Source organism: Dasypus novemcinctus, chromosome X, assembly GCF_030445035.2.
Source record: "Dasypus novemcinctus isolate mDasNov1 chromosome X, mDasNov1.1.hap2, whole genome shotgun sequence".
Lineage (NCBI taxonomy): Eukaryota > Metazoa > Chordata > Mammalia > Cingulata > Dasypodidae > Dasypus > Dasypus novemcinctus.
In genome coordinates this window covers 336,461-362,018 of record NC_080704.1, presented here as the reverse complement: position 1 = coordinate 362,018, position 25,558 = coordinate 336,461, and the positions used below count along the sequence as shown (strand labels likewise).

General features: G+C 65.1%; 1 protein-coding gene across 1 annotated transcript in view; it reads right to left on the bottom strand.

Moving 5' to 3' along the window:
- Positions 1 to 2,400: 2,400 nt before the first annotated feature.
- Positions 2,401 to 25,558, bottom strand: part of LOC139438067 (serine/threonine-protein phosphatase 2A regulatory subunit B'' subunit beta-like) — a 55,855-nt gene continuing 32,697 nt past the window's right edge. The window contains 13 exon segments of the mRNA XM_071213209.1: positions 2,401 to 2,807; positions 4,903 to 5,009; positions 5,387 to 5,505; positions 6,051 to 6,182; positions 6,185 to 6,225; positions 7,737 to 7,758; positions 7,761 to 7,825; positions 8,178 to 8,226; positions 12,543 to 12,699; positions 13,114 to 13,200; positions 14,858 to 14,932; positions 15,369 to 15,471; positions 15,569 to 15,672. Coding sequence (XP_071069310.1) covers positions 2,666 to 2,807; positions 4,903 to 5,009; positions 5,387 to 5,505; positions 6,051 to 6,182; positions 6,185 to 6,225; positions 7,737 to 7,758; positions 7,761 to 7,825; positions 8,178 to 8,226; positions 12,543 to 12,699; positions 13,114 to 13,200; positions 14,858 to 14,932; positions 15,369 to 15,471; positions 15,569 to 15,672 — 1,203 coding nt within the window. The 3' untranslated portion in view covers positions 2,401 to 2,665.

Here is a 25,558-nt window from a genome sequence, read left to right as displayed (position 1 = left end):
GCTGCTCCACCCGCCGGGGGAACGCGCGCGGCTGCGAAGATGCTTCCGGATGCCTCTGGGTTGCCTTGAACCAGGACCTGCCGATGCAGGTGGACGAGGTGGACTCAGCGCCCATCTGGGGTCATCTGGACACAAGGACCCGAGGACCGCCCCCCCCCCCCACGCGTGCAGATGTCGCTCTACCACAGGTCAGGTCAGAGTGGGGCCCGGCCACCGGCAGCCCCCGAGGGCAGCAGCCCCCAGAGGCGGGCGCCTCCACCGCGCCTGTGCGCACTGGGTGCGCAGCCGGAGCCGCCCGTCTGCCTCCGCGGTCCTTTCGGAGGCGCCTGACACCTCCGGCTCCAGGTACAGCCCACGACTTCACCTCCGGCTCCAGGTACAGCCCACGACTTCACCTCCAGCACCCGGCCACGGCTTCGCCCTCACCCTGGGCCTTGACCTGCTAAAGACCAGGAACGCTGCACACCTGGTCGACAGGTAGGCGGCACACCTGACCTGCAGGTAGAGGGGCCACCTGATCTCAGGTGGGCTGCAGCGGCGGCTCCCGCCTCTGTCCGCATCCCGACGCCTCACTGAGGCAGCCCTTCACCTTCCCAAGGTTGCCCGCGTGTGGGAGGACGGACGGCGCCCCCAACCTCCGCTTCCTGCTGCGGGGTTCCCCTCAGGATCCCATCCGGAGCGCGGGGCCGAGTCGGTAAGCCCGCGGGCAGCGCAAGGCAGAGAGAGCGGGCGGCCGGGGTCAGCAGTCCGGAGGTGGGGGCTCGGGGCCGGCGGCTGGGGCTGCCCCCCGACCGGCTGGGGCGTCCACGCAGCCCGTGGTCCCAGGGCGCCTGGCCGAGCGCTCCAGGGAAGGGCTGAGGTCCGGGCTCCTGCAGCTTCTTGCCGGTGGGACCCGCGTGTTCAGGCCACGCCCACCCGGGCCCCTCCCCACTTGCCTCTGCGCCTCTGCACCTCTGCGAGGACACCCCCGCCCAGACTTGCCCAGATCCAGGACGCGACCCCTGGGGAGGGGGGACGCGAGCCCGCTGCCCGTCTGCGCCAGGCCGCGCTGGAGGCGGACGCGGTGGAGCGCGGGGAGCCGCGGGCGACCCCTCCGACGCCGGAGGTCCCCGGGTGGGGCAGGGGCTGTGGTGTGGGGGGGCATCCGGTGGCGTCTGCACCACCCGGGGACGTGTTTCGGGGGCACCTGGGGCTCGGCGCTCTGCCGCCCCCCGCGGGACCCTCACCAAGACCCGGCCTCCCCCTCCCTAAGCCCCGGGATCGCCCAGTGATCCCCCCACCTGTCTCTGGGGCTGAGGGCTGCCCGCAGGCAGTGCTCCTCCAGGACCCCGCGCTGTCCCCCGCGACGCCTGGCTGGGGCATACGCCACCGAGGGGGGGCGTCCCTGCGTCTGTGCAGGGTGTTTGTCCGTCTGTCCGCCCATCTTCCTTGGCCCCACCAGGCCCCACCGCCACCCCCGGCAGCTCCGTGAGGGCCCCGCCCACCTGCAGGGGAGCCTGTTCCACCGAGGGGAGAGGCCTGTACGCGACAGGGTTCCGGAGCCTTCCGGAGGCTCGGCTGCTCGTGGCGCCCAAGGCCCCGGGGCGGGGGTCTCCGTGGAGCTTAGGGCTCCAGGGACCCGGTATGGAGCAGCGAAGCCGTCTCCGCAGGCGGCGTCTGGGCTCCGTGCCCGTTTCGGTGGGGCGGGGCCTCTGGGGAAGCTGCGGGGCTGCGCGCGGGGCCTGGGGCACCTGGGCGCGAGGGCGTGTAGGGCTCCTGACTGCGGAGCTGCTGCGTCATCAGAAGCGTCTCCTTAAACGTGGGGCCGCGCCCCTCCTCGGCCAGGCCGGTTCTCCTGTGCCCGCCGTGACGTGTCCCCCCGCTTCCCCTCCACGGGGGCGGCCCCATGGGCTGAGGGGTGCGTGGGCGGCGCCCCAGGGCTGGGCCCACAGCCGTGGTGGCTCCCCCGTCCGTGTGCCGCGGGGCCACCCCGTCCTCAAGGGCCCCCCAGGCCCCGCGCCGGCGGCACGCCTCGGGGGACGCGCAGGCAGGCCCCGCCTGGGGCCATCATGGGGCGGCCACCCGCTCCAGGCCGCCCCCCGCGGGTCACGCTTTCCCCGTGGCCCCCGCCGCTCCGCGCCTCCCGTGAGCTGCTGGCGGCGCCCCCGTGCCCCTGTCTCCCACCAGGTGAAACTCTCGAATCTTTATTTGAAAATACAAACGTGGTCTCGTAAAACGAACACGTTTCAACTGCTCTACTCAGCAGATGAAAACGACATACTCTTGCACATGGACGTGGAAAACCGCTCGGGTCACCTGGCGAGGGCGCGCCCGCGTCTCGGCGCCGCTCTGACGCGGAAGGCGCAAGGCGCCGGGCGGCCGGAGGCGGGGACGCCGACTGCGCCCCGGGCAGCAGCGCGGGCAGCGGGGGCTGCGCTCGGGCAGGAGCGGCCGCGCACGGCGGCGGCCCACGGGCCTCGGGTCCCAGCGCGTCTCCAGGGAGCGGGTCTCCCGGGCCAGCCCCTGCGCAGCCGGCGCGGGGACGTCCGCCGCCCACGAACGGCCCCGGCGAGCTTCCGAGCGAATAAATAAAACCTGGCCGTCTGGACGCGCGCACTTGGCTGCCCGTGAAGACGGCGCGGGCGAAGCAGCTCGTTTCTCGCGCCGCAGCGGCCTGGCCCCGCGCTCACAGCAGCTGCAGGTCGTCCTCGCAGCCGAGCAGGCCCACGGCGCCCAGGGCGGGCGGCGCCTCCAGGAACGGCCGCGGCTCCAGCGCCGAGCGCGGCCCGCGCAGCTTCGGGTCCACGGGGCTGAGCTCCGCCTCGTACCTGCAACGAGCGCGCGGGGGCTCGGGATGCGGGTTCCAGCAGGGCTCGCGGGCTCCTCGGCAGGGCCTGGCCGCCCGGTCTTTCAGCCGAGAGGCCGGCAGCCCGGGCGGGGCGACCCGGGGGCGGCCCCCAGGAAAACCCACGCGCTCGGAGACGGGCAGACCAGGGTCTGGCGAGGCGGCCCCTCTAACGAGCCTGATCCCGAGACTGGAAAACGCTCAGAAGAAACCAAGTCAGGGTCAGCGGACGAAGGGGACCAGGCGCCTGCCCAGGGGCCTTCCTGCAAGTCAGGAGCGGCTCCATCCACCCAGAGCTGGCTCCTCCTGCAGACCAGCAGGTGCTCCCTCCACCTCAGAGCAGGCTCCTCCCCTGTGGGCAGCAGGTGCTCCCCACTCCACCTGAGCAGGCTCCTCCCCTGTGGGGCAGCAGGTGCTCCAACCACCTAGAGCAGGCTCCTCCCCTGAGGACCAGCAGGTGCTCCCGACTCCACCTGAGCAGCTCCTCTGAGACCAGGAGGTGCTCCCCACTGCACCTGAGCAGGCTCCTCCTCTGAGGACCAGGAGGTGCTCCCCACTCCACCTGAGCAGGCTCCTCCTCTGAGGACCAGGAGGTGCTCCCCACCTTGACTGGGCGGGCTGGGGTCGGGGCGCAGGGCCCCAGGGAGGCCCACGCTCTTGCTAACCCGCAGACCAGAACCGCGCCCTCCACCCAGGCAGGGCAGGGCAGCCCTGGATCACAGGAAAAGCCTGGGAGGCCCAGAACCAGGAGCTGAACTGGGGAGCAAACAGGCGGAGGGGAGGCCCCAGGGCTGGCGTGGCTGGCTCATAGAGCCCACGCAGGTGCACACGTGCACACGCACACACACAGACCTCACGTGCACACAGACGTGGGCGTGTGCGCATGGGTGTAGACACGCTCCTGTGCCATGTGCGTGCACACTCACACACGTAAACACAGGTGCCCACACGAGGCCTGAGGCTGGGGGAGGCCCCAGGGCTGGCGTGGCTGGCTCATAGAGCCCACGCAGGTGCACACGTGCACACACGCACACACACAGACCTCACGTGCACATAGACGTGGGCGTGTGCGCATGGGGTGACACGCCCCTATGCCATGTGTGTACCCGCTCACACATGTAAACACAGAGGTGCCCACACGCACACGCTCAGGCCGGGGGTCCTGCGGGCTGGCGGCTGCAGGAGCTCCTGGTCCACGCTGGCCCCCGAGCACACACGCGCACACACAGACCACACGTGCACAGACGTGGGCGTGTGCACACTGGCGTAGACACGCCCCTGTGCCACATGTACCCGCTCACACACGTCAACACAGAGGTGCCCACACGCACACGCTCGGGCCGGGGGTCCTGCGGGCTGGCGGCTGCAGGAGCTCCTGGTCCACGCTGGCCCCCGAGCACACACGCGCACACACAGACCACACGTGCACAGATGTGGGCGTGTGCACACGGGTGTAGACACGCCCCTGTGCCACGTGTACCCGCTCACACACGTAAACACAGGTGCCCACAGGCAAACGCTCGGGCCGGGGGTCCTGTGGCTGCAGGAGCTCCTGGTCCACACTGGCCCCCGAGCACACACGGCGCACACACAGACCACACGTGCAGATGTGGGCATGTGCACATGGGTGTAGACACGCCCCTGTGCCACGTGCGTGCACGCTCACACGTCAACACAGAGGTGCCCACATGCACACGCTCGGGGCCGGGGGGTCCTGCGGCTGCAGGAGCTCCTGGTCCACGCTGGCCCCGAGCAGGGGCCCCTTCTGGGCAGGGCTGGGGAGGGCCCCGGCAGGGCTCAGGGACTACGTGGCCACGGGCCACGGTGGGAGGCAGGTGGGGGCTGCTGGACGCACGCCAACCTAGCAGCACCACTGCAGAAGGTGGCCAGGGTGTCGGGGGTCTGCAGGGAGGAATCTGCGTGGGGAGAAGCCCACCCCAGCCCGCTCCCCAGGAACCCCCCGCACCGACACCAGCCCCTCCCCAAGAACACCCCAGGCCTGGCCCCAGCCCCTCCTCAGGAGGCCCCTGCCCCGACACAAGAGCGCCCAGCCCTGCTCCCTGTGGACCCCTCCTCACCCGTCATCCCAGGGGTCTCCAGCGGCCTCCTCGGCCACGAGGATGTCGTACTCTTCCGCGGCGTACTTCTCCCAATCAGAGAGCTCAGGGCCGTCGTTGTCGCCCTCCTGGGGGGGGAGCGTGTGTCAGCGCCAGGCCAGGTGAGCCAGGTGAGAGGCTGTGGGCCAGGGCTGGGTGGGTGAGAGCTGTCTGACAGGGCTGGGCCAGGTGAGAGGACCTGGCCAGGTGGGCCCAGGTGGGCCAGGTGAGAGGCCCTGGGCCAGGTGAGAGGCCCTGGGGCCAGGACAGGGCAGAGTCAAGCGAGGCATACAGGCCTCGTGGACAGGGCCAGGAAACACATGCTCACAGGGCACAGGGCTGAGGCACGCGTGTCGACCAGGACAGGGTTGGGCCATGTGTGTTGATGGGCGAAGCGCCACAGGGCAGGGGCGCGCCTGTTGACCGGGACAGGCTGGCGGCGACAGGCGCGGCCGAGGACGCTCACCCGCAGCAGGGACATCTGCTCCTTCTGCTCGTGGTCGAGGTATTTCTCAATGTTGAAAAACGTGTCAAAGAACACGTTGGCCTGCTTGCATTTCTTGAGGTCGTGGAGCGTGATCTTCCCTGTGGGGAGAGAAGCACCTCAAGGGCGGGTCACGACCGGCCGCGCGTGCAGAGCCCCCACTCCTGCATGCGTGACGTGTGCGGACGACGCTCCCGCCCCGTGCCCGCCAACAGCGCCCAAGAACCGCGCCCGCGGCGCTGACGGTACAGCTGGGCCTCGCTGGGCGGCGGGGACCGGTGCTGGAGCCCCCCCCCACGCCGGGGCACCTGGCTCCCCCGCGCCTGCAGCTCCCTGCGCGCTGCTCCCTGCGTGCTGCGCCAGGGCGCTGCGGATGCCGGTGGTCGTGCCCCACCCGCTCAGTGCTGGCCTCGGCCGAGCACCACCCACGCCTGCGGGAAGGGTCCCTGGGGGCGGGAGGGAAGGGGGGCAGACCCTGGCCAGGCAGGAACTTGCGGTGGTGGAGGGGGACGCGGCCCTAGACCCCACACAGCAGGGACTGGAGCCAGGCAGGGGATGGGAGCCAGGATGGGGGGAGGAGCCATGCTGTGGACGCCCCACACCCCCCGCGCCCCTCCCCCCACCTCCGCGTAGCCCCCGGCGTCACCTTCGCTCTGGGGCTTCACCAGGTCCAGCATCTGGCACAGGCAGTCCTCGAAGGGCAGCGCCTCGATGGCCATGCTGTCCAGCCGGCGGCTCTGCTCCTCATAGAAGAACTCGAGCTCGTACATGGACAGCGCCCGTCGCCGTCCAGGTCCATGCAGCGGAACCAGTACTCGATGCTGCAGGGGCAGTGGCAGTGAGGGTATGAGGGGCAGGCGGCCACGGGGAGCACACGGCTACAGAGGAGCACAGCCATGGGAGCACAGCACACGGCTACAGGAGCACATGGCCACGAGAACACACTGCTATAGGGTCCATGGCCACAGGAGCACACATGAGGAGACCATGGCCACGGGAGCATATGGCTACAGGGGACCATGGCCACGGGAGCAGACGGCTACAGGGGACCCTGGCCATAGGAACACATGGCTACAGGAGAGCACGGCCACGGGAGCACGCGGCCACAGGAGTGCATGCCTATGGGAGGACACGGCCACAGAAGCATACGGCTACAGGGGACCACGGCCACGGAAGCACATGCCATGGGGAAGCACACGGCTACAGGAGAGCATGGCCACTGGAGCACACGGCTACAGGGGAGCATTGCCACGGGAGCACACGGTCACAGGAACACATGGCTACGGGAGGACATGGCCACAGACGCATATGGCTACAGGGGACCACGGCCACGGAGCACATGGCCATGGGAGCACATGGCTACAGGAGAGCATGGCCACTGGAGCACATAGCTACAAGGGAGCATTGCCACAGGAGCATATGGCTACGGGAGGACACAGCCACAGGGGACCATGGCCACAGAAGCCACATGGCCGCGGGAGCACACGGCTACAGGAGAGCATGGCCACAGGGGAGCATTGCCACGGGAGCACACGGCCACGGGAGCACACGGCTACAGGAGAGCATGGCCACAGGGGAGCATTGCCACGGGAGCACACGGCTACAGGAGAGCATGGCCACAGGGGAGCTTTGCCATGGGAGCACATGGCCGCGGGAGCACACGGCTACAGGGGACCATGACCAGGGGAGCATTGCCATGGGAGCACACGGCCACGGGAGCATACAGCTACAGGGGACCATGGCCAGGGGAGCACACGGCTACAAGACAGCATGGCCACTGGAGCATAAGGCTATAGGGGAGCATGACCATGGGAGCACAACACAGTACCCAGGAGCACACGGCCGTGGGAGCACACGGCTAGATGGGGACACGGCACAGGAGCACATGCACCGCCACGCACATACAACTGAACAGAACCAGGACATGAGGTTCTGGACCAGGGGCAGGAGGGTCTGGACACGTGGGCACACACATGCACAGGACACGTGGGCAGACACGAGAGCACACGCACCGCCACGCCCCCGTTCAGCCCAGGTGTGCTCAGGTCTAAGCTGGCAGCTCTGTCCACCGCTGAGTGCGAGCAGGTGAGCCGCCATCCCCACATGTCCACACGTTAGAGCTCGGTGTGGCGGGAACGCCAGGCACACAGAGCACATGTGTGCACGAGCATGCAAACCACACGGTGGCTCGGGCACATGCACCCTGACAAAATGGGTCTGACGTCTCCAATGGCCGTCAGGGACGTCCCAGCCTGGACCTGCCTGTGCTGCGGGAAAAGCTGTGTGGCCTACGCCTCAGGCTGCACGGCTCCACGGGGCACCCAGCACCCACCTGGTCGGGGTTTTCTTGTCTCCTCAGAGATCAAGAACCAGACGAAGTCCGCGTAGCTCAACTTTCCTTCTTTCTGCACGCGCCTGCCTCTGGGAGCCAACCAGGGAGCGGAGTGTCACCAGCACGTGCTGCACCGCTCACACCCGCCTACTTTGCACGCAGGCCTGTGCGCCGCTCCTAAGCCTCAGGCGGCGACACAGAGGACACCAAGGAGTCTCCTCCCGCAGGCAGGCCTGCGCCGGCCCGCCCACTCCCTGCCTGCCGCTGGGGCTCGACGGCCCCCAGCCCCACCGAGTCCCCAGGGCTCGTCCCCCTCACGCCCCCGTGGGAGGCTCTGCTGGCAGGACGTGGACACGCCGGCTCAGGGCACGAGTCAGCGTGGACCCATGAGGGCCATGGTGGAGGCGTACAGGGGACGCACAGCGCTCGCCCGAGACTCACCGCGTCACTGCTCCTGAGAATATCCTGTCAATCATCTTGGTGGAGATGGCTGGGAACAAACGGTGGGTCAGTGGTGCCCACGCTCGGCGGTGCCCTGACCCTGTCCCACACCCCCCACTCAGCGGTGCCCCCAATCCAGTACCCCCACTTGGCCCACACACCCCTCGGCCCTGCACTCCCACTCTGCTGTCCCCACTCAGCCCTGCACCCCCACTCTGTGGTGTCTCCACTTGGCCCTGCACCCCACTCTGCTGTCCCCACTCAGCCCGGCACCCCCACTCTGTGGTGTCTCCACTTGGCCCTGCACCCCCACTCTGTGGTGTCTCCACTTGGCCCTGCAGCCCCACTCTGCTGTCCCCACTCAGCCCGGCACCCCCACTCTGTGGTGTCTCCACTTGGCCCTGCAGCCCCACTCTGCTGTCCCCACTCAGCCCGGCACCCCCACTCTGTGGTGTCTCCACTTGGCCCTGCAGCCCCCACTCTGCTGTCCCCACTCAGCCCGGCACCCCCACTCTGTGGTGTCTCCACTTGGCCCTGCAGCCCCACTCTGGTGCCCCCCACTTGATCCCGCGCCCCCCACTCTGTGGTGCCCGCCCCCACCCCCACTGGGCACCGCGCTGTGCCTCCTGGGGCAGAGCACAGGGGGCCCAGGCTGCCTGCACACACCCCCCCGGCCTCCGTGGCTCTCTGCTGCCCCGAGGCCGGGCTGCGGCGTGGTCAGGGCCGGAAGAGGACAGCGCCCACAGCGTCAGGGACGCGGGAAGCAGGGCCGGCTCACGTTTCTAGCAGGAGGCTCGGCCCCGCCTGCTCGTGCTGCCGGAACAAGCGCCCAAAGGCTACGAGAGGTGAGCACGGAAAAGCAGCTCCCGGGGGGCGGGGCCAATACGCCCCTCCTCGTGCACAGGCTTGCCTCGCGGGGGAGCAAGCGAAGGCCTGGCCCGGCAACCCGACCAGCACCTGCCCCCTGCCTGGCCGCGGGTCCAGCCGGTGCGACCACGGCCCACACAGGAAACCCTCCGCGGGCTCCTTGGCCGAAAGGAGGAAACTCGGGCGTGAGGGAAGGGGCACAGGGCCGCCTTGCCAGCCATCAGAGCGCCCGCCCCGCAGCCTGGGGTTGCCCCACAGCCCGGGGTCGCCCCGGCTGGGCCGCCCTCCCCGCGGTCGGTCATCAGACCCGGGGAGATTGGGCCAAGGCCCAGCTCCGCCGGTCACGACGCCCAGCAGAGCGACGTGAACGCCCTGGGGGCCGTGGCGAGCTGCAGGTGCTGCCACCAAAGCCCAGGGGCTGGCAGGATGGAGGCCGGCTGGGCGCGGGGTGGCTCTGCCTCTGCAGGATGCTGCGGGGACGCCCTGCGGCCTGGTCTCTGAATTCACGCTCAGGGCAGGGTGCCGGCAGCTCGTCGAACCCAGAGCCGAGAGGCCTGTGGAACCCACACGCTCGCAGCGCGTCGTCCTCACGAGGCCTCCTGGGCCTCAAGTCCAAGGTCCTCCACGGCCTGTGGCCGCCTGAGGACAGGCTGCCCGTGGTCTGTGATCGAAGTGCAGGTGCCATCCCAGGTCTGCGGCTGCCCGAGGCCGTCCGGGGGCTGTGGCCACTGAAGCTGTGATCCAAGGCCGTCTGCGGTCTGGCCTGTGGCTTCCCATGGTCCGAGCCTTCTGGGGTCTGTGGCCCTCTGAGGCCATCAGTGGTCTGAGGCTGTCCGTGTCCCAAAGCTGTCCGTGATCTGAGTCATCCGTGGTCTGAGGCCATCAGTGGTCCAAGGCCACCTGTGGCTGTCCGTGGCCCGAGCCATCCGTGGTCCAAGTCATCCGTGGTCTGAGGCTGCCCATGGCTGCCCGTGGTCTGAGCGTGTCCATGGTCCGAGGCTGTCTGTGGTTTGTGGCCACCTGTGACTGTCCGTGACCTTCCGAGGCTGCAGAGGACGAGCCCGGAATGACGTGAAAAGCAGAGCAGGTGGCCGCTCCCCTGGAGCCGATGCCCGTCCCCTCAGCCTCCCCGTGAGAGGGAGACCCTCCCGTGAAGGCCGGCTTCAGAGCAAACAGGCTGGAGAGAACGATAAACCCCAGTGGACCCTGCGACTTTAGAAAACACACCAGGAGACAGACTTAAGGAAACCCTGCAGAGAAGGGCGACCCGGACGCTGCTCCAGCCAGCGCGTGCACGTGCCTGGGAAACGTGGCTTCTCAGACACGCGGGCGCCGCCGCCTTCAGCCTCCCTCAAATCAGCCAAGGGTTGGGGCCGATGGAAACGAGCGCCACTCACTCCGGGGCTGGAAATCTAAACCTCCTAAAGAAAGCGTTCTCTGCTGTACATTCCAGGAAGGAAGCTGCTGACGACGACCCTCTGGTGTTGCTCAGATCTGAGGATCCAGCCTGGAGGCCTGTGCAGACACGGGACGGCCCCGAGATGTCCAGGGTGGAGACCCAGAGGGGGTGATGGACGGTGTCCAGAGCCCGGAGGCTGGTGCAGACACGGGACGGCCCCGAGATGTCCAGGGTGGAGACCCGGAGGGGGTGATGGACGGTGTCCAGAGCCCAAAGGCTGGTGCAGACACGGGACGGCCCCGAGATGTCCAGGGTGGAAACCCGGAGGGGGTGATGGACGGTGTCCAGAGCCTGGAGGCTGGTGCAGACACGGGACGGCCCTGAGATGTCCAGGGTGGAGACCCGGAGGGGGTGATGGACGGTGTCCAGAGCCCGAAGGCTGGTGCAGACACGGGACGGCCCCGAGATGTCCAGGGTGGAGACCCGGAGGGGGTGATGGACGGTGTCCAGAGCCCGGAGGCTGGTGCAGACACGGGACGGCCCCGAGATGTCCAGGGTGGAGACCCGGAGGGGGTGATGGACGGTGTCCAGAGCCCGGAGGCTGGTGCAGACACGGGACGGCCCCGAGATGTCCAGGGTGGAGACCCGGAGGGGGTGATGGACGGTGTCCAGAGCCTGAAGGCTGGTGCAGACACGGGACGGCCCCTGGCACGTCCAGGGCAGGAGGGAGACTCAGAGGGGGCGACAGACAGTGTAGCAGTTTGACATGGTTTTGAATTCCAAAAACAGATGGTGGATTCTGTGTGTAATCGGGTCTGTACCTGGGCGTGATTATGCTTAGGGCTTTGACTGGGCCACGTCATCAGGGTGCTGAGTCCCTGCCCCTTGGTGGGTGGGGCTCACAGATAAAAGACATGGCAGAGGACAGAGAGGAGGGGTTTTGATGTTGGAGTTTGATGCTGAAGCCTTAAGCTGGAGCCCCTGGAAGTAAGCTCACAGAGGAAAGAGAAGCCAGCCCTGGAAAGAAAGGACTGCTGAGCCCAGGAAGAAGCAAACCCTGGGAAGAGAGGAACCCTGAGCCCAGAGAACACCGAGGAATAGAGACGGCTCCTGAGACAGGGCAGAAACCCCAGGCACAGAGACAGCCGTTCCCCTGATCGTCTACAGCTGACCTTGTGGAGAAAACAGAGACTCAGTCCAGAGGAACCCAGGAAGCCTGAACCCTGGCAGACGTCAGCACCCTTCTTGTTCCAACACATGGAAACAGACTGGTGAGAGAGGTAACCTGTGCTTTATGGACTGGTGTCTGTAAGCTCCTACCCCAAATAAATACTCCTTATGGACACCCCCCAGTTTCTGGTGTTTTGCATCAGCGCTTTGGCTGACTAGTACAGACTGTGTCCCTCTCCCGGGCCAGGGGCGCGCCGAGGGTCCAGCGCGTGGAGGAGCCTGTTGAGGGAAGCCCGTGGGAGGCCCAGGGGCCTTGCCAGGCTCACCAGGTGGGCTCGGCGTGGCCCTGGGGGCAACGGCAGCCCTGAGCCGACTGAGGAAACCAGAAGAGGGCCGGGTGGAGGAACGGCAGCCCCTGGGGCTGGCCGGTTGTGGAAGTCCAGGAGCGGCCCGCTCCCTGCCCCCCAGCAGCCCTGTGCAGGGGCAGCACATCCTGAGGGCTCGTGGCACGGGAAGCGCAGGCGAGGCGGCCGCAGGGCCAGGGCCTGGTGGGCAGGGTGGCCACGGCAGCAGGGGCCGGGGTCTGTGGGGTTGGCACGTGGGGACTGTGGGGCCCGCGGTGTGGCCTGAGGCCCTGTGGGGCCACGGCAGCAGGGGCCGGGGTCTGTGGGGTTGGCACGTGGGGACTGTGGGGCCCGCGGTGTGGCCTGAGGCCCTGTGGGGTCTCGGCCCTGGGGTCAGGGCCATGGGTGGTCTCATGTCTTGGGGGCTCGGGTGTTGGGGTCAGGCTTGTGGGTGCTCAGGTCATGGGGGCTGAGGTCTTGGGGTCAGGCTCATGAGGGCTCGGTGTTGGGGGCTCAGGTCTTGGGGCTCAGGCCTCGGGCTCGGGTCGTGGCCCGGCCGGCAGGCCGCGGGGCCTGGGCGCTCACCGTGGTCGTTGTGGCGGGCCAGGTCCGCGGCGTCGATGAGCAGGTCGTGGTCCGTGTCGAGCTCCCAGAACTTGCAGTAGATGACGTAGAAGTGCTCGTAGGAGAAGAACTCCGTCAGCTGGTTGATGTCGGCCTCCTCCTCCAGCAGCGCCACGTTCTGCGGGCGACAGAGTGGGCAGGCGGGCGCGCGGGGGCGGGGGGCCTCACGGGCTTGGGGGTCGCATGGGCTTTGGGGCCTTTGTGGGCTTGGGGCCCTCAGGCTTGGGGCCCTCGTGGGCTTGGGGGCTCGTCACAGGCTTGGGAGCTCCTTACAAGCTTGGGGAGCCCTCACAGGTTTGAGGGGTCTTTACAGGGTTTGGGGCGTTCACAGGCTTGAGGGGCCCTCATGGGCTTGGGGTCCTCGTGGGCTGGGGGTCCTCGTGGGCTTGGGGCCCTCACGGGCTCGAGGGGCCCTCACGGGCTGGGGGTCCTCACGGGCTGGGGGCCCTCCCGGGCTCGGGGCCCTCCCGGGCGTGCCTGGCGCTGGGCGGCACAGCGGCTCCAGGTGCGAGGGCCGGGTGCGGCCGTCTACCTGCAGGAAGGAGCTCCTCCTGAGCTCTGAGCACGTGATCCTCCCCGACCAGGACCGGTTCACCGAGTAGAAGATGCGCTGGATCACCTGCGGGTGCAGCGGGCTCAGCCGACGGCGGCACAGCCCAGAGCCTGCGGCCAGAGAGCACGGCCCCAGGGCTGCCCGACGGCCCGGAGGGCATGGACCCCGGGACCCAACCACCCGGGGCCCCCACGGCCCATGCGCCTGGGGACGCCCACAAAGCCCAGCTGACTCCAGCTGTGTCCCCAGCCGGCCAGCAGAGGGCGCCTGTGCCGCAGAACCCACAGAAGAGCCAGAGCAAAGGGGCCGTCTGCAGGCACGGCAGAGGGACGGACAGTCAGCCAGGCAAGGTCCTGCTTCTGGAGACACAGGAACCGAGGTGGCAGGGAAAGGGTGGACACCGTGGGCGAACTTGGAGGGGCTCACCCCCCCCCAAAACTTCAGGACAGACGTGTGTGCACCAGGACGTCCCCAGTACTTCACGATGGCCTCGGGACCTGCCCGTGGAGGCGGCTGTCGGTGGGAATGAACAATCTCAAGGCCACGGAACCTGTTCTCCCAGAGACCCCCTTCAGCCAGTGCCCGGTTCCAGCTGCTCCCAGGCCCTGTTGAGCCCGGGGTGATGGAGCCGCACGGGAGCAGCGTCGCGCGGACAAGGCCGCGGGAGCACACACCTGCTGGCCTTGGACGGTGTCCACTGGCGGCCAGACCCGCACTGCTGGTGTAAAAGGCACCAGCGACGTGCCGTGCCCCACACAGGCTCCTGGCGAGTGCGTTCCCGTAAAAAAGCCAACGCCCTTGGGCAGCAGAGCGACCGGGTCGCCGTGCACCACGACGCGATCGACGGCTGACCCACGGCTGGCGGGACGGGGCTGATTCTCAGGATTTTCTAACCCGTCCACGAGCGTGAGAACTCAGTGTGGGGACGACAGCCTTGGGCCGTCGCCCGGGCTCGGGTGGACCTGTGGGCAGGGGGACGCGCCTCTGCTCCCGGGTCCACGAGGCAGCTCCGGGGGCCTGGAGCCCCGGGCCCTTGCCGCCAGAGGCCCTCCGCCTGCAGCTGCGCTGTCCTACATGGAAATCCTGCGTCGCCAGGAAACACCTGGCCTGAGGGAACCGTGGGGCAGTGACTCACGGTCTGGTGCCTGTCTGGCTCCTGGCGGCCGCGCGGGGCGTTCGGAGCACCCGGCTCCCGTTCTCACTGACAGCACCCGGCAGGCCTGCCGTCCTCTCACCAGAAGCCCAGCTCCTAGGGGCGGGGCCCGTGCTGACGGCGCTGCGTCCCCACAGCCAGCCCTGTGCCCAGGACGTGGCGCTCAAACGTGTGGTGGGACCAGGGCCTCCCCCCAGAACCTGCTTTGCCTGGAGCTGAGGAAACGTCTTCGCTCTGAGCACGCTGAAGCTCCCCCTTTCCCGAGGGCGTCAGAACGCGCCGGACACGCTCATCTTTAGAAAAACCACCACGTCTGCTCCCGGCCTGGCCGAGGCCCGCGCTGCGCTGGGCTGGCAGTGGCAGCGGCCTTTCGGGGCTGCTGGGACCTTCCCACCCCACCCCACGCAGGCGGGGCCTCGTGCGGTCTCAAGCACGGGAGAAACGGGCTGCGTCGGGGGGGGGCGCGTCCACATTTACAGTCAGGAGCAGCACCGTGGGCTGAGTGAGACACCAGACCTCTCCGAGGGCGCACCCGGTGGGCCGTGCTGACCGCGCCGCAGGGGGACTCACGGTGGTGATGTAGCGGGAGTGGAACTCGGGCGCTTCCTTCAGAAAGGCCAGTCCTGGGTGCGTGTTGACCACGTCCTGCCGAGGAGGGAAGAGACAGGGCTGGGGTCGTGCTCCCCTGGCACGGACCGCCGCGGGGCGCGCCCGAGGACGTGGCACCTACGCTGTACGTGTCAACCACAGCGGATGGCGGACGCCAAGGAAGCTAGAGCGGGACTGCAATCGAGTGTGGCCTGAAGGGGCCCTCGAGACGTGGGGAGGAAACCTGAAACCTCGCTCTGCGGAGAGGGCCGTCGGAGCTCTCTGGTGATGCGTGTCTGGACACCGCGGGGGCAGGAGGCACTGGCAATGTTGGGACGCAGAACCCGTGACACCTGAGCCCTGTCAGACTCCACGGCACAGACACGCAAGGGGCCCCCGGGCGCCGCATGGAGGGGGAGTGCGAGCGCGGGGCTGCAGCAAGCCTGTCCCCAGTGCGGCGCCCGCTCAGCCTCTGCCCGCTGCCCTCACCGACCTGCACGAACGGCACGAAGTCCTCCTGCACCAGGTGCTCGCTGCCGGGGCTCACGAGCAGGCGGGTGAACTTGGCAGCGTCGTCGTGGCAGCTCTGCAGGACTCTGCAAGGACACGGGGCCGCTGAGACCACGTGGGGCGGCGGACACGCCTGGACGGCGCCCTTGGACCCCCGAGCCCTCCACCGGAGAGGGGACTCACTTCCTCCACATGGCGATGAACTTGTGGACGGAGACGTGGCCGGTGCGCTCTCCCCCAGCGCCATAGAACAACGGACCCTTCCAGTAGAGCGGGCAGCCGCAGGCCTGCGGGGAGCGGGGCAGGCTGTGAGGGCAGGGCTGGAGCCGCCCGAGGGCAGCCGCGGGCCTGCGGGGAGCGGGGCAGGCTGTGAGGGCAGGGCTGGAGCCGCCCGAGGGCAGCCGCGGGCCTGCGGGGAGCGGGGCAGGCTGTGAGGGCAGGGCTGGAGCCGCCCGAGGGCAGCCACGGGCCTGGGGCGAACGGGGCGGTGCTTAGCAGAAGTGGGCCCGCGGGCACCTGCGCAACCCCGGAGCCGCCCGAGGGCAGCCGCGGGCCTGCGATGAGCAGGGCAGCACTCAGCAGGACCTGTGCACCCCGGAGCTGCCTGCCAGCACTCAGCAGAGGTGGCCTGTGGGCAGCAACGTGCACGAGGCTCCTGTGGGCACGCTGCACGCTCCCCCGCAGGGCTCTTGCTGCAGCACGGCCGTCAGGAGGGGACCGGCTGGCCCCATGAGAGCAGCTGCCACGGCGCAGAGAGCCAGAGGCGGTCAGGGTCTGTCTCCCCACCTGCTCGGGCGGCCAAGCCAGCGCCTCAACTGGAGCTGCAGTGCCCGCACCCGAGCCCAGCGCCTCCTCCAAGCACCAGCGCCTGCTCCACCTGCTCCACCCGAGCCCAGCGCCTCCTCCACCTGCTCCACCTGCTCCACCCGAGCCCAGCGCCTCCTCCACCTGCTCCACCTGCTCCACCTGCTCCACCCGAGCCCAGCGCCTCCTCCACCTGCTCCACCTGCTCCACCTGCTCCACCCGAGCCCAGCGCCTCCTCCACCTGCTCCACCTGCTCCACCCGAGCCCAGCGCCTCCTCCACCTGCTCCACCCGAGCCCAGCGCCTCCTCCACCTGCTCCACCCGAGCCCAGCGCCTCCTCCACCTGCTCCACCTGCTCCACCTGCTCCACCTGCTCCACCCGAGCCCAGCGCCTCCTCCACCTGCTCCACCTGCTCCACCTGCTCCACCCCAGCCCAGCGCCTGCTACACCTGCTCCACCTGCTCCACCCCAGCTCAGCGCCTGCTCCACCTGCTCCACCTGCTCCACCCGAGCCCAGCGCCTGCTCCACCTGCTCCACCTGCTCCACCCGAGCCCAGCGCCTGCTCCACCTGCTCCACCTGCTCCACCTGAGCCCAGCGCCTGCTCCACCTGCTCCACCTGCTCCACCTGCTCCACCCGAGCCCAGGGCCTCCTCCACCTGCTCCACCCGAGCCCAGCGCCTCCTCCACCTGCTCCACCCGAGCCCAGCGCCTCCTCCACCTGCTCCACCTGAGCCCAGCGCCTCCTCCACCTGCTCCACCTGCTCCACCCGAGCCCAGCGCCTCCTCCACCTGCTCCACCTGCTCCACGCGAACCCAGCGCCTGCTCCACCTGCTCCACCTGCTCCACCCGAGCCCAGCGCCTCCTCCACCTGCTCCACCTGCTCCACATACTCCACCCGAGCCCAGCGCCTGCTCCACCTGCTCCACCTGCTCCACCCGAGCCCAGCGCCTCCTCCACCTGCTCCACCCGAGCCCAGTGCCTCCTCCACATGCTCCACCCGAGCCCAGCGCCTCCTCCACCTGCTCCACCTGCTCCACCCGAGCCCAGCGCCTCCTCTACCTGCTCCACCTGCTCCACCCGAGCCCAGCGCCTCCTCCACCTGCTCCACCCGAGCCCAGTGCCTCCTCCACCTGCTCCACCTGCTCCACCTGCTCCACCCGAGCCCAGCGCCTCCTCCACCTGCTCCACCCGAGCCCAGCGCCTCCTCCAAGCACCAGCGCCTGCTCCACCCAAGCGCAGCGCCTGCTCCACCTGCTCCACCTGCTTCACCTGAGCCCAGCGCCTCCTCCACCTGCTTCACCGGAGCCCAGCGCCTGCTCCACCTGCTCCACCTGCTCCACCCGAGCCCAGCGCCTCCTCCACCTGCTCCACCTGAGCCCAGCGCCTGCTCCACCTGCTCCACCCGAGCCCAGCGCCTCCTCCACCTGCTCCACCCGAGCCCAGCGCCTCCTCCACCTGCTCCACCTGCTCCACCCGAGCCCAGGGTCTGCTCCACCTCCTCCACCCGAGCCCAGCGCCTCCTCCACCTGCTCCACCTGAGCCCAGCACCTCCTCCACCTGCTCCACCTGCTCCACCTGCTCCACCCGAGCCCAGCGCCTCCTCCACCTGCTCCACCTGCTCCACCCGCTCCACCCGAGCCCAGCGCCTGCTCCACCTGCTCCACCTGCTCCACCCGAGCCCAGCGCCTGCTCCACCTGCTCCACCAGCTCCACCCGAGACCAGCGCCTCCTCCACCTGCTCCACCTGCTCCACCCAAGCCCAGCGCCTCCTCCACCTGCTCCACCTGAGCCCAGCGCCTCCTCCACCTGCTCCACCCGAGCCCAGCGCCTCCTCCACCTGCTCCACCTGCTCCACCCGAGCCCAGCGCCTCCTCCACCTGCTCCACTTGCTCCACCTCCTCCACCTGCTCCACCCGAGCCCAGCGCCTCCTCCACCTCCTCCACCTGCTCCACCTGCTTCACCCGAGCCCAGCGCCTGCTCCACCTGCTCCACCTGCTCCACCCGAGCCCAGCGCCTGCTCCACCTGCTCCACCTGCTCCACCTGCTCCACCCGAGCCCAGCGCCTCCTCCGCCTGCTCCACCTGAGCCCAGCGCCTGCTCCACCTGCTCCACCCGAGCCCAGCGCCTCCTCCACCTGCTCCACCTGCTCCACCTGCTCCACCCCAGCCCAGCGCCTGCTCCACCTGCTCCACCTGCTCCACCCCAGCTCAGCGCCTGCTCCACCTGCTCCACCAGCTCCACCCGAGCCCAGCGCCTGCTCCACCTGCTCCACCTGCTCCACCGGAGCCCAGCGCCTGCTCCACCTGCTCCACCTGCTCCACCCGAGCCCAGGGCCTCCTCCACCTGCTCCACCCGAGCCCAGCGCCTCCTCCACTGCTCCACCTGCTCCACCCTAGCCCAGCGCCTGCTCCACCTGCTCCACCCGAGCCCAGCGCCTGCTCCACCTGCTCCACCTGCTCCACCCGAGCCCAGCGCCTCCTCCACCTGCTCCACCCGAGCCCAGCGCCTCCTCCACCTGCTCCACCTGCTCCACCTGCTCCACCCGAGCCCAGCGCCTCCTCCACCTGCTCCACCTGCTCCACCTGCTCCACCCGAGCCCAGCGCCTCCTCCACCTGCTCCACCCGAGCCCAGCGCCTCCTCCACCTGCTCCACCCGAGCCCAGCGCCTCCTCCACCTGCTCCACCTGCTCCACCCGAGCCCAGCGCCTCCTCCACCTGCTCCACCCGAGCCCAGCGCCTCCTCCACCTGCTCCACCCGAGCCCAGCGCCTGCTCCACCTGCTCCACCTGCTCCACCCGAGCCCAGCGCCTCCTCCACCTGCTCCACCTGCTCCAACTGAGCCCAGCGCCTGCTCCACCTGCTCCACCCGAGCCCAGCGCCTCCTCCACCTGCTCCACCTGCTCCACCTTCTCCACCTGCTCCACCTCCTCCACCTGCTCCACCCGAGCCCAGCGCCTCCTCCACCTGCTCAACCCGAGCCCAGGGCCTGCCGCAGCGAGGAGACATGGAGGATTGGGTGGAAAACTGGCGGGCAGCCGCCTCTTGAGCTGCAGAGCCTGGGACCAGCAGCTGGGCACTGGCAGTGGACCATCGGCTCATGGGTGGAGGGTTCGCTGGGCTCAGGAGCCGGGGGGCAGGGGCCGAGCTGGGCCCACGGGCCAGGCTGGAGCTCAGCGACACGGGAGATGCCCAGCGGAGATGCGGACGGCTGTGCGGAGCCACCCGACTTTCTGTAATGACCAGACGCAGCTCTTGCAGGCTCTGGGACCACAAGGCTCTGCTCCTGCTGGTCTCTGCTCTAGCTTTTAAATCCAGGGAGAGCCACAGAGCAGGATGACATCCAGGGGAGAGCCACTTGACAGGATTACATCCAGGGCGAGGCACGAAACAGGATTCACCACTCTCAAGCCGGGTCCCAGAGGCAGGTAAGGCGGCCACGCTTGGCGCCACCATCTCCGCCACGAGTCCAGGTGCTGTGATCCCCATCGGCACCTGCCCAGGCCCGTCCCTGGGTCTGCCTGCTCTGACAAGTGAGTGACACTTGTCCCCCGTCTGGCTCGTCCACTCAGCGTCGTGGTTTAAGGTCTGGCCACGCCGCAGCACGTGTGGAGCTTCCTTCGAAGGCTGAACGCTCCACGTTCTGGGCGCCCACGCCGCGTGGACCCGCCCACCTGCCCGGCTGCTCCCCGTGGGCCCGTGAGCCTCGCTGCTGGGCTGGCCGGGGGCAGTGTCGCCCACGTCCCTGCCTTCAGCTCTCTGGGGCACACCGGGGAGCGGCACTGCCAAGTCACAGCGGTCCCCGTTTAACCCTTCAAGGAACTGACGACCGGATGTGGCAGCAGCTGAACACTTTACATCCCTCCCTGCAGCCCTTTAAAATGGAAACCTCCGTCAGCCTGGGAGCACCCCGAGCTCGGCTGTGGGCGACAGGTGGTCAGCCCGTTCTGGAAGGAAGGGCTGCGCCCGAGGGGCCAGGGAAGCTGGACCAGACAGGACGCCTGAAAGGGCCGCGGATGCGGTGAGCTGCTGGCAGTGCTGCGGGAGACCACCTCTGGAGGAAGGAAGCATCACCTGGGCCGCCGCCACCTTCCCCTGATGCAAGCACTGAAACTACGAGGAGGTGTGCGACGATGGATAAACAAAGACCACGGGACTGGGGGAGAGAGAAACGGAAACAGAGCCGCAGCGGACTCTGATCCCGAAGGAAGCACACAGGAACACCACAATCACACCGAGAAAATAGGAAAAAAGGTGGAGAACTTATCAGAGGCTTGGAATCTAAAAGAACAACAAAGCGTTGAGAAGAAATTCTAGAGTTGGAAAATACTAAAGCTGGAAATATTCTTTCAGTAAACAGGCTTAAGAGCAGGCTAGACCCAGAAGAGCAAGGATGAATAAACTGAAGCATGGAGGAAAAAACTGACAGGAGAGGATGAGGACACCGAGAGAGGGGTGTACGATTTGACACGCGTGGGGCTCGTGCCCCAAAAGAAAGCAAGGCAGAATGGGGCGGAGGCTGTGGATGAGGAAATACTGGCCAGCCTCTGAAAACCCAAGTTCAGGATGCTCCACGACTCCAAGGGAAACGGCGTGTGCGCTCCTGAGAAGCACCAAGGGAGCCGCCCTCAGGCAGCCGAGGGTGGAAGGTGGGCGGCTCCCTCCGCAGGGGACACAGACAGGTGGCCTGTCATCAGAAGGGGCGTGCCCAGGGAAAACAACAGCACCGTCCACGTGCTGGCGGGGAGGCCAGCCCTGCCAAAGCACCCTTCAGAAGGGAGGGCAGAGGCAAGCTTCCAGGGAGCACAGCGGAGGTCGGCTGCTGCAGCTGTGCAGCAGGAACCCTGCAAGATGCACGTCGAGCTCAAGGAGGGGGACCTGGCTGGACACACAGAGCCGGGGTCTCAGTCAGCCAAAGGGGTGCTGATGCAAAAGGCCAGAAAGTGGCTGGTTTTTATTTGAGGTAAGAGCTTACAGATCCCAGGCCATAAGGCATAAGTGACTTCACCAAAGTCTATTTCCACGTGTTGGAGCAAGATGACTGCTGACGTCCACGAGGGCTCAGGCTTCCTGGGCTCCTCCCTTCCCAGGGCTTGCTTCTTCCTGGGCTCAGGTTTCCTCCTTCCTGGGGCTGGCGTCTCTTTCCTCTGTGAGCTTATTTCCCGGGGCTCCAGCTTAAGGCTTCAGCATCTAACTCCAACATCAAAAGTCCATCATCAGAAACCCTCAGCTCCGTCCTTTTACCTGTGAGTCCCACCCACCAAGGGGCGGGGACTCAACACCCTAATGATGTGTCCCAATCAAAGCCCTAATCATAACTTAATCACATCCAGGTACAGACCAGATTACAAACATAATCCAGAATCTGTTTTTGCAATTCATAACCATGTGAAACTGCCACACGTGGCTGCAGACTTGGGTGAGGGAAGTAACTTACGCTTTATGGCCTGGTAACTGCCAAGCTTCTACCCCAAATAAACACCCTTTATAAAAGCCAACAGATTCCTGGTATTTTGCATCAGCATCTCTTTGGCTGACTAATATACCTATATTTCCTCAAAAGTTGAACCCACGATTAAAAACTTTCCCACCAAGAAAATTCCAGACCCAGAAAGCTTCACCAGTTAATTCTTCCAAACATTCAAAGAAGAAATGTTATCAATCATACATAGAGGGAGGGGAGGAAGTTAGGTGACTAAGCGCCTCCCTCCCACACAAGAGATCCCGGGTTCGGTTCCCTGTGCCTCCTTAAAAAAAAAAAAAAAAGGGCGACGAGAGCAGATAGGGAGTGAAAACAACGGGGTGAGTTGAGGGAAATAAACAAAATAAATCTTTTTAAAAAATCATGTACAGCTTCTTCTAGAAGACAAAAAAAAAGAAAGGACATTCCCCACCTCTTGTTAAGAGGCCAACCTGCGAAGGTCCCCAGAAAGGAATATTAGAGGCTAGTATCTCTCATGAATGTAGATGCAAAAACTCTAAACAAAATGCAATATTAGCAACAACCAAAAAACATCGCAACATTAGCAAACTGACTTCAGCAATACATATTTTTCACAATCGCAATTTAAAAAACTAAACAAACAGAAAACGAATGCTAGAAAGGAGCATCCTTATTCTAGTAAGAGCTACCTATAAAAACCCTGTAGCCAGCATTTTAATTAATGGTGAGACACTGGACTCTCCCTGCTCATACGTGGGAACAAGAAAAGGAAATCCACAGCCAACTCTGCACTAGAGACCGAACCAGGACAATAGGCAAAAAAAAAAAGTGAAAGGTGTGGAGATTGGAGAGGAAGAGGCAAAGTGGTCAGAACCTGCAAATCACATGATGTGATATGTAGAAAACCCAAAGATTTATAACATAGCAGAATTAGTAAATAGTCAAGGGTGCTGGGCTTAAGTATATACAAAAATCAGTTGTTTCAATAGATTAGTAGCAAACAGAAAAGCATCGTTTAAAAAGCACCAACTACTAAGAGCATAAAAAATAACCAACCTAAAAATACATCTAACAAAAATTACGTCAGGACTCTACAAAGAAAACACCAAGACGTTGCTGGGAGAGAAAATAAAGAAAACCCAAACAAATGGATATGAAACCATACGCCTGGATTTGAAGAAAGCAACCCCGGAGAGAAGCGAGTCTTCAAGCTTCTGTCCAAAGCCAGTATGACTCTAATGCAAAGTCAGACTAAAAAATTACAAGAAAAGAAAGCTATAGAGCAATTCGATAATTGTCAATATGGATGCTGTATTAGCCAAAGGAGTGCTGATGCAAAATACTAGAAATCCGCTGGGTGTTATAAAGGGTATTTATTTGGGGTAGGAGATTACAGAGACCAGGCCATAAAGCATGTTACTTCCCTCACCAAAGTCTATTTCCACATTTTGGAGCAAGATGACCGCTGACGTCCGCGAGGGTTCAGGCTTCCTGGGCTCCTCTGGGCTCAGTTCCTCTGTTCAGGCTTCCTGGGTTCCTCTGGGCTCAGCTCCTCTGTTTTCTCCACAAGGTCAGCTGTAGACTATGAGGCTCTCCAGGCTTTGCCTCTCTTTACAGGTCAGCTGTAGACTCTCAGGTGAGTGGCTCTGTCTCTCTCCCTGGGGCTCCAGCTTAAGTCTTCTGTATCAAACTCCAACATGAAAACTCCAACATCAGAAACCCTCAACTCTGTTCTTTGCCATGCCTTTTATCTGTGAGTCCCCACCCACCAAAGGGCAGGGACTCAACGCCCTAATCATAGCTCAATCACACCCAGGTACAGATCAGATTGCAAACATAATCCAAAATCTATTTTTAGAATTCGTAACCATATCAAACTGCTACAGATGCGAGAACTGTCAACACTCAGAGTTGTTGCTTCATGAGTGCAGTTTCTGTTTTGGATGATGAGACGGTTTCAGTGACGGAAGGGAGCGTTGGTTGCACGGTATCGTAAAAGTAATTAATGCCACTGAACTGTACCCTTAAAAATGGTAAAAATGGAGAACTTCATTTTATATATGTTACAGTTAAAAACAAAAGGAAGCAAATACATAACCAGACAATGGAGAACCTGGAAAACTCACCGCATATTCAACGATGTTAGTGAATTACTTTAGTTTTTTCAGCTGGGATAACAATGTGGGCTGGCCAGGTGGTAATAATTACTGAGGTTTAGGGTCAGTATGTGTCCATGGGAGTGCATTACACTGTTCTCTACAGTTTTGTGTAGCCTTGAAAGCTAAAATCAAAGAAAAATTAACTGACAAAGTTTGTACATAAAAACTCAGGATGGCTAAATGTGATTGGTCCTAGGAATACATCAGGAAACGAATCCACCAAGCTCAGTAAGTAACCAGAATAAAGGAGGAGCGGCCTCTGCCCGCCTCGAAGGGAAGATGTTTATGCGGTCCTGATAAAACGGATGCTCCTTCGGGAGAGAACACGGACGGGAGCACGCAGGGGAGGGCCTTCCTCAGCCAGGGCCTGCGCGTCCACAGCGAGCCACGCAGAGCGTGACAGCGCGGAGGCGGGGCGACAAGGCCGAGACTGTGCGTCAGTACAGCGGTGTCCAAGGCCCGGAGCGGGTCTTGGAGCAGGGCTTGGCGGCCCGGGGGGATTCTCAGGCAGGACTAGAATTGCAGGAGAGCAGCAGCTGCTGAACACAAGACTAGCACGCGGGAGGCAGGAGCGGCAGTGCCTCCACTGCAGTCAGGAATCGGGGTACTCCCCACATGGCAGTTAGGAATCTGGGATGCTCCCCACATGGCAGGAATCGGGGTGCTCCCCACTCGGCAGTCAGGAATCGGGGTGCTCCCCACTCGGCAGTTAGCAATCTGGGGTGCTCCCCACTCGGCAGTTAGCAATCTGGGGTGCTCCCCACTCGGCAGTCAGGAATCGGGGTGCTCCCCACTCGGCAGTCAGGAATCGGGGTACTCCCCACTCAACAGTCAGGAATCGGGGTGCTCCCCACATGGCAGTCAGGAATCGGGATGCTCCCCACTTGGCAGTCAGGAATCGGAGTGCTCCCCACATGGCAGTCAGGAATCGGGGTGCTCCCCACATGGCAGTCAGGAATCGGGGTGCTCCCCACTCGGCAGTTAGGAATCGGAGTGCTCCCCACTCAACAGTTAGGAATCGGGGTGCTCCCCACATGGCAGTCAGGAATCGGGGTGCTCCCCACTCGGCAGTCAGGAATCTAGGATGCTCCCCACATGGCAGTCAGGAATCGGGGTGCTCCCCACTCGGCAGTCAGGAATCTAGGATGCTCCCCACATGGCAGTCAGGAATCTGGGGTGCTCCCCACTCGGCAGTCAGGAATCGGGGTGCTCCCCACATGGCAGTCAGGAATCTGGGGTGCTCCCCACTCAGCAGTCAGGAATCAGGGTGCTCCCCATATAGCAGTTAGGAATCGGGGTGCTCCTCACATGGCAGTTAGGAATCTAGGATGCTCCCCACTCGGCAGTTAGGAATCGGGGTGCTCCCCACATGGCAGTCAGGAATCGGGGTGCTCCCCACTCGGCAGTTAGGAATCGGGGTGCTCCCCACTCGGCAGTCAGGAATCTAGGATGCTCCCCACACGGCAGTCAGGAATCGGGGTGCTCCCCACTCGGCAGTCAGGAATCTAGGATGCTCCCCACATGGCAGTCAGGAATCGGGGTGCTCCCCACTCGGCAGTCAGGAATCGGAGTGCTCCCCAGTCGGCAGTTAGCAATCTGGGGTGCTCCCCAGTCGGCAGTTAGGAATCAGGGGTGCTCCCCACTCGGCAGTCAGGAATCGGGGTGCTCCCCACTCGGCAGTCAGGAATCAGGGTGCTCCCCATATAGCAGTTAGGAATCAGGGTCTCCTCACATGGCAGTTAGGAATCTAGGATGCTCCCCACT